At 50.1% G+C, this 7,766-nt stretch overlaps 4 protein-coding genes across 4 annotated transcripts in view; 2 read left to right on the forward strand and 2 right to left on the reverse strand.

The window, feature by feature from the left end:
* The window catches only part of Pmar_PMAR024853 (membrane associated RING finger, putative), a gene marked incomplete at both ends in the record, with an annotated part of 3,352 nt that extends 3,144 nt beyond the window's left edge, over positions 1 to 208 (forward strand). The window contains one exon of the mRNA XM_002772123.1: positions 202 to 208. Coding sequence (XP_002772169.1) covers positions 202 to 208 — 7 coding nt within the window. The remainder of the gene's footprint in view (positions 1 to 201) is intronic.
* A 1,088-nt stretch (positions 209 to 1,296) lies between these two features.
* Positions 1,297 to 2,613, reverse strand: Pmar_PMAR024854 (hypothetical protein; the record flags this gene model as incomplete). The annotated part of the gene is made up of 1 exon (XM_002772124.1): positions 1,297 to 2,613. One exon carries the CDS (start codon positions 2,611 to 2,613, stop codon positions 1,297 to 1,299), a length of 1,317 nt encoding a protein of 438 aa, XP_002772170.1.
* Positions 2,614 to 3,358: 745 nt separating this feature from the next.
* On the reverse strand, positions 3,359 to 4,789 carry Pmar_PMAR024855 (hypothetical protein; the record flags this gene model as incomplete). The annotated part of the gene is made up of 7 exons (XM_002772125.1): positions 3,359 to 3,475; positions 3,527 to 3,620; positions 3,674 to 3,717; positions 3,879 to 4,001; positions 4,088 to 4,217; positions 4,416 to 4,658; positions 4,737 to 4,789. 7 exons carry the CDS (start codon positions 4,787 to 4,789, stop codon positions 3,359 to 3,361), a joined length of 804 nt encoding a protein of 267 aa, XP_002772171.1.
* A 2,232-nt stretch (positions 4,790 to 7,021) lies between these two features.
* On the forward strand, positions 7,022 to 7,354 carry Pmar_PMAR024856 (hypothetical protein; the record flags this gene model as incomplete). Its single annotated transcript, XM_002772126.1, has 1 exon — positions 7,022 to 7,354. One exon carries the CDS (start codon positions 7,022 to 7,024, stop codon positions 7,352 to 7,354), a length of 333 nt encoding a protein of 110 aa, XP_002772172.1.
* Between the last annotated feature and the right edge of the window lie 412 nt (positions 7,355 to 7,766).

The raw sequence follows: 7,766 nt of genomic DNA on the forward strand, positions 1-7,766 counted from the left end.
GGCAAGAGTTGTGTACCAAAATCATCATCTTGTGCCTGCGAATCGATGTGTCATTCCTTAGCTTAGTTGGTAGAACATTCATTCACCAAGTGGGAGGTCGGCGGTTCGAATCTCACACGTGATGCAAACGGAGATGCTGAAGGAGCTTACTATGCTATACCTTCTTACGCGTATAGGGGTGGAGCGTTCTATCCCCGATAGCACGTAAGTGCAAAGTGCAACCATACGGCTTTCCAGGTGAATCTTCCAGCGGGTGATCATTGTCCACCCCTGTGAATTGCTCTATCATCTAGTCACTAGATTCTAGTGTTTCCTAGTTATGCATAGAAATATGGCAGAAGGATACGCGGTGCTTCAGACGATCAAACAATTCGATACCTAGCTATCCCACGTAACGCAACAAACTGGGAATACGTATTGGTACAAAGGAAACGGAGCTGAACAAATCCTTTCGGAATCGCCTGTCCACAATCTGGACATCGCGCTCCCGCTTTGCATCTGCAATCTTCACATAGGCCGTGACCGCAATCAACAGTGGCGTATCGAACTTTTGTTCCACACTTGCATGCTAATTTACGCCTGCAACGTGCAAGTGCTCGGCCCTGGCGAGCAACATTATTCTGAAAATCGTATCGGAGTTCAGCCAGATCTCATCGATGTAATGGCTGACCTCCTCATCCACGTCCCTTTCCAGCACGCTCAACTGCTCTCTCTTCACCTCGACCACGTTTTCCAGCCGCTGAATATTTGAGTCAAGCTCTCGAGTCTCCACGTCCTAGAGAAAAAATCGCAATATTTCATACAGAGCCACTCAGATTCCCAGAGATCACACTCACTCGTCTATTATCGAGATTGGAGAAGAGCCCGCCTAGTTTATAGAGAGCTGTCTCTGCTGCATGAGCTCGCTGGCTCAGAACCTGGCGGAGCTATGATGAAGTTCGACTGGGCAGGTCGCCTACCTCGACTTTCCTCGCCCATCCAGTCGAGAGCAGGCGTCCCGAAGGGTACGTCGCTAGGGCACGTTCTCTCGGCAGAGACAGAAGCCGTCGGACGCCTTTCGAAGTGAGGGAAGTGCCAAGCAGTAGAAGGCATCTGCAGGTTTCCTGGTCGCCTCGGATAAGCTGAGCAAAGTGGTGATACGACAACACCACGAGTCGAGGCGTACAGCAATATCAGCTGCTGTCTGTCCTTGACACAGGGCATTCATATCAGCGCCGTTTCGATGGAGTAATCTCACTTGTGCTGGACTTGTACACGAGTGAATGGGGAAGAGGCTATCAACGCTCGCCCATCCTATCACAAGAAGTATCCAATCGCATGTCGAGCCATGTCAACTTTCCTACTTCCTTCCAAGGGGATATTAGGATCGGCGCCTTCATCGATGAGCATCTCCATTTTCATAAGGACTGTCTGGTCATCATCAACATCTTCATCTCGATATACCAACAATTCGTTAAGCTGCTGTGATCTGTCGTATTTGATCCACTCTGCTCTGTTCACTTCGTCATCATCGCCTTGAGCTATCCGAGCTAGATTCGCCCAGATGAGAGGTTCTATGTCCAGAGGAAGTGCCAACCACTGCGAGCAAACTTTGCATCTACACCCAGCTCGTGGCTGAGCACGAACTCTCCTACCAAGATGCCGATACATCGCCATGATGGCGAATGACCGTCGCGCGCCATACTTCATCATCTCATCTACAAGACAGCTTGTTCCCTCTCCCACCCCCATTGTTAATCTCAATGGCTGCAAGCATCGTAACAGAGGAGCAGTGCCCACCAGGTCGAGACACTGCACGTCTACCGGGCCGAGGTCAAGTTGCTGTAAGGCAAGCTGAGCTTGCCAGCGTGCCATGACATGAGGCAGCACCTCACACACCCCTCCTATTCCTCTATCAAAACAAACAAGGAGTAGATGGGCCACGCTAGCCCCAGCGGGTAAGTAGTCAGCGTACTCCAGCATCGGGGCTCGGCCTTTCAAATTCACAACTTCCTCATCTAACATGCTCAGCAGCTTCGTAACGGCCAAGCTGTGGGTTAGATCCAAGGCGATGAGGAATTCTGCAATGAACTCTCCCGTGCGATCAACCTCTACGGAACATAGGCCTCGAAGTGTATCGAGAATCTCTCGAGACTTGGTCGTGGCGAACTTGAGCACGCAGAAGTGTGCAACAGCCAAGTCCCTTTCAGTGAGCCGTACGCTACCATGAACAGTCTTCATCAGAGCCTCTACTATATCTGTATCTTGCACATAGACACCAATCTGCAAAGCAGATATCGCTCCAGCAAGGTCCCTCCTATGCACAGGAGGCAACAGACGTTTAACTCGGCTCGACAGCTCCAAAGGGCGACTACTAAGAGGCTCCGAACATACCCTTGCAAGAGGAATGACAGTCTGCGTTGCAGTTTCACCAGCGCCCTTCGTTCGTGCCAGAAGACGAATAGCCAATATCAAGTTTGCTTCGACAGCAGCGTCATCGAGAGCCCCACTGGGTATGATACCAGGGCAGAGCACACGTGCCACTTCCCGAGGGCCGACCCTTTCTGGCAGCAGCCCACCGCCTCGCATGCCACTTATAGCGTTCTGTACGAGCGCCTCAGTGAGTGTCTCCATCCAAGATACGGATGAGAGCCAAGATGATGCTGTGGCCTCTTGAACTGCTCTGAATTCAGCATGTATGTTAGTCAATGCGGAATCGTCCTCTGAGCACATCGCTATGGCCACCTCTCGAGACGAGGGCAACGCAGTGGAGGGGACTGTCATGATGGCGATGTTGAAAAAACAATAACACAATCAGGGTAAAACACAGAGATCATCAAAACCAAGCTGAATTGACGCATATTGATCTTCTAGTCTCACTCTGCTCCACCTTTTCAACCTCAATTTGAATCTGTTGTCAGGCAGCTAAATTCGCAGTCAACTTCAACTCGAACGGACTTTCTAATATGAAGTTTAGTAAGTTCTATTCAAAAACATCCGATTTCGAGATAATCAAGAATACCCAACTTGGAAATAAATTGATCGAAAGTTGCCTTTAGAATTTGAAAAACCCGGAGCCAAATTTCAAACCTTTTTGAAATCCATGTTAAAAAAACGTTGAATTTAAAATTAATGCAGGGCGCCATTAATGCACCGCTCACCGCGGGCTTTGACCAGTAGTTGCGAGACCCCATATCGCGGCATGCTTTCTTTGCTGGATCATTAGAGACTATTGTAGAGGCACAGTGTGGGCTCATATGGTACCAAGGCTGAGCAACAACAGATGAAAGGTGGTCCGTCAACTCTTCCTCCTCCAGAGAGTTCCTTTATGGTATACCAACACAAGGCCTTGCAAACAAGCAATGATTTCTATATGCTATCACTTGGCAGGATCGTCATCTCGGATCACCGTCTCGGCATCAGATGCCTCCTCCTCCTCCCTTCCAATGGCCTCCTCTCGATCGATCGGCCCAATGGGGTCAGCCCTCGATTCACCCTGATATAAAAAAGGCGTCAACCCGCAGTGACGGAGAGATCGTTGACTCACCTCAGATGATGGGCTCGATGGTGGCGAGGCAGGGGAGAGTCCAATGGCTGCATCAGGAACAAGGTAGAGGTTCGACTCTACTGGCGAGCCGGTCCTGGAGGATTCTCCACCAGAACTTGAGGGCCCAAGCAAGCCATGGAGCCTCACCTAGTGAGAGCTACTGAGTTCGGGACTTCACCCCAGCAGTAGACCTACGAACTGGGTGAACCTGGCGCACATCCTGCTCTGGCCCTCAACCTTGAAGAAAAAGGCTCTATGGTGATGAAATAGATGACCAAAAATACGATATAGACGGCGATACAGTGTTGGAATAAACTGAGCGATAACATATCATTCTGCCACCTACCCCTACCTCTACCACAATCACCTTTAAACTACTCTGGGGGACTTTTGTTCTCTCCGGGAAGTTCTTCGAACTGAGTATAAGATTGGTAGAGCCGTCCACAGTATGCACCATATAATCGATAGCACAGCACTGAGGAGAAATATCATCACCATCATGATGTCCAACATGGCCCTCTTAGGAAGAGGTCCTTTTATGATGAGGGATAGCTGTATTACGTCCATGGGCTTTCTATGGGCGGCACAGAGGAAGTGCCACTCGTCAGTTGCGCTCATCCTCGGGCAAGTGTCCTCGTTGCATTCATACTGGACCTCAGCTATGACTCTATTGAACTCTACCATAAACTCCCTGAAGGACAACCATCGAGCGTTTCTCGAGTAGAAACTAAGTCACGCACATCACCATTGAGCTCAACACATGCAAGACAGCACGAGATCTCAGCAGAGGAATGTATAGTGAGCAACAATCTTTTCTCAACCCCTGTGGGCCTATAGACTACCACCAGTACTGATAACTTCCTGCCCCCACCATCACTCCGTGTATTACCTTATATTCTCGATACACCAAAGCGATAGACTAACTCCAGAAGGGACACGACAGAGGTCAGTAAGGGCCGGCAGAGTCGGGTCTCGAACTAAGAGGAGACCTTCACACATCACTTCCCTAAGGGGCTCGCCACCCACACTACGGAAAGCTCGTATTCGTCCTTTTAAGTACTCCGCTACTGCCAGAGGCCTCTCCTCAGAAACCAGAACGAGGTCTGGTTCTCCAGCGTGTAAAAAGTCACACCTAGGGAGTCCCATCTCTACAAGGGTCATGTCCTCATCAATGCAAGACCCAGCTACTGTCCTCCCCCCCCACTTCTACCTCTTCTGGCCCGGTAGCACTATAGGCTGACCCTGGCTGGTCTCTGTAGCCATCATAGTAGTAACACTCAGCGATGAAAGCTGTCCATGATATGGTTACCAACACGACACTACTATTACTACGGCCTGTAGAAATGATTTGATACATGTTGAGATAATGTGCCACAGAGTCCTCCCTTCGTTGCTCGTGGGGTCACCATTATCAAAAAGCATAACGAGAATGTACTATATCCGAGCAGAAGTCGACGATTGATGCATACCATCGCAGGTATGTAGGATCGATCAACACAATAAGAGTTCGAGTGCATCATACAGCTCAGGTTACCATCTACTGCACCCTCCGCCTGTTCGATAGATCTCTCCTGAGTTTCAAGAGCTTCTCAGGATCGTATCGAACTCGTTAAATTCAATCCTGCGAGCGCTACTGAAATTCAGGATAGATCTATGGAACACCCCCCTCTAACATGCTGCCTTACGTTCCCGCGCCCTTTCAACCTGGGCACCTCGATCAGTATGATGATCACCGAAGAGGGAAAAACTCCGGTACTTCACTGTTTTTACCCGTGTAAAATCCAACGACCCTCCTACACGAGCATCCTTGTACGCCCAGCGATTATTACAGACTTTGGTGACACCATCATGACGGTGAATACCGACGATACACACACGACATCACAATCAAAGTGGGCCTATGAACTACTCGAAGTGCTCTACAACCCATTGCTTAGGGGCTTTAATGCTCGCAACGACCTTGCCTGCCTCCTGGGATTGGCCTTGACACCCTCTATCAACGACCACTATCAACATACTACTACCTGAGCCTCCATAGAGCTTCCACCTCCCTTGCCATCACAAGCCTCCAAACAAACATTCAACCACTCCTTGGCACTCACCTTCTTTGACCCACTACTCGGGATGGTTATCAGTACTGCTGAGTTCGAGTTCGAACCAGAGACGAGGCACACGGGCAACTGCATAGCCACACTCCACCATAAAACCAACCAACACCGCTCTACCGCCAGAAGCCTCTTTGCTATCACATCCACTGCGATCTGCATGGCCTTGGGCCTGGCAAGCTGGCATATGCGGAGGGTACCATTTCCTTTCAGGTCCAACTTCGATCAAAATCTCCTCCTCATCGTACATCCATGCGGCTCAAGAAAAGCAAACGAGCTCATAATATCGACTGATGCCTCACAACTGCATAACAGCATGCCAAGGTTGTTCACGTTGTGGCGAAACGTTGGAGCATCATGTCTGTCTCTATTGCGTTCAGTTCTCGGAACATCGTACATCTTACTTCTATCATCGTCCAAAATCTGCGCTTCAAGGATATTATTACTTTATCCACTCATACCTTCCCATCTGTCCTTGGAGCGTAGCGACTCCCGAAACGTAGCGACGGGGTTCCACTAGTGCGGTACAAAATCCAAGGAGTCCAGTTTTGCTAGGTTGACGGTCTTCAGTGGGCAGACCATGAATGTAGCGAGTACCACGACTCTAATTTAATCCAACTCCGCATGGAACGGTTTTGGACGCTCAGCATTCCGCTCTATCCGTCGAGCCTGTTAGAAAAGTAACGATAGGTCTCAATGATTTCATTCACCCTTTCTCCTTCCGGTGTTTACTACTGTTACAGGAACCTACTTCCGTGTAATGCTAATATAACTGCTGCCTCAGGTAGCATAGTACGTCGTTGTGGAAGAATGATTGTTCTGTGGGACAGGGAGTGTCAAGAAGATATGAAGTTGATCTACGTTTTAGTTTTGCATTTCGCAGCGAGAAGCACTGGTGGAGCCGCTTTCGACCTTGTCACAATCAGGGAAGCAGTTGTCTTCTAGGCAACTCTGCTCATAAGCCGCCTGAGGATGAGTGCGATTGTTCACGATTCAACTCACGATACGGGTGTGTGAAATATTGACTGGATCAACCACGTCGTGCCTCAGGCTGCTTGCCTTGGTCGCTACTGGAGTCTCTCCCTCTACGGTGCAGTATTGCTCATGGGTGAGTGCTTATTCGTTATTGATGACAGCTACCGGCTAGCTACGGGAAGCAAGTTCAGATGGAGGAATATTTTGTCGTCATTCGTCTGGAGATTGAAGTGACTCACATTTAGTAATCTCACTCAGGGAAAGTACCGGTAGAAACTGGTCGTGATATGTCATTCCTTTGTGCCGATGCAATTAAGTTATAGAAGATTGCTTACCTGATAGAAGTACCTGTGTCACAGACCTGATCACTACATTTTCTCGCTTATTTCTGAGAATATGCGATATTCAGGAATCTATGGTAGACATTCAGTACTTTGGTAATTCTGTGTTCGGCCATTCAGCCGCGCACTGGTTGGGCACTGCACGCCAGGCTGTTGTGCCTGAGCCTAGGGAAGATATTCTACCGGACTATCCAGCGCACCGTGACATCCCACAAGCTGGAGCTGCGGTGGTCCTGCTGGCGGTGGAGAGGCTGGTCCAGGTGATGAAGTTATGGGCCCTGAGGGTGGCCAGTCGGTTGCAGGCGGTCCAGCTAAAGGGCCGGTGGGAGCAGCCGGCAGCGGCGCAGATGGGCCACCAGCCGGCGCTGGTGAGGGCGGACAGCCGAGAGGAAAGCCAGGAGATTTAGGAGTACAAGGCGGTGGGGGCCCGCAAGAAGCCGCAGGGCGCAATGATTGAGATAGAGGTGGCCCGCGTGGTGGCAGTATGGGCAGCACGTGCGGTTGCCCGGTCACCTAGTTTGCGGGCCTTCTATGCGAGCCTGGTCTCAGCAAGGACCATAGACCAAGCTTGCGGGTTGATGGAGAGACGCGAGTCCTTATCTCAATCTATTCTTTGCATTGCTTTTTCCTTGTCTCGTAAAGTCCGGATGTGTATTGACTACAGGAACCTCAACAAGGCATGCCATACTGAGGCGTCCCTGTGCCCCGGCCAGACGACGTGCAAGAGCACCTGGCTGGTGCACGAGTGTTTTCGACTCTCGATTTGAGAAGTGGTTACTGGCAGATCCCGGTTCGCAGAGAGGACCAACGGAAGACCGC

Source organism: Perkinsus marinus (genome assembly GCF_000006405.1).
Source record: "Perkinsus marinus ATCC 50983 genomic scaffold scf_1104296962086, whole genome shotgun sequence".
NCBI lineage: Eukaryota > Perkinsozoa > Perkinsida > Perkinsidae > Perkinsus > Perkinsus marinus.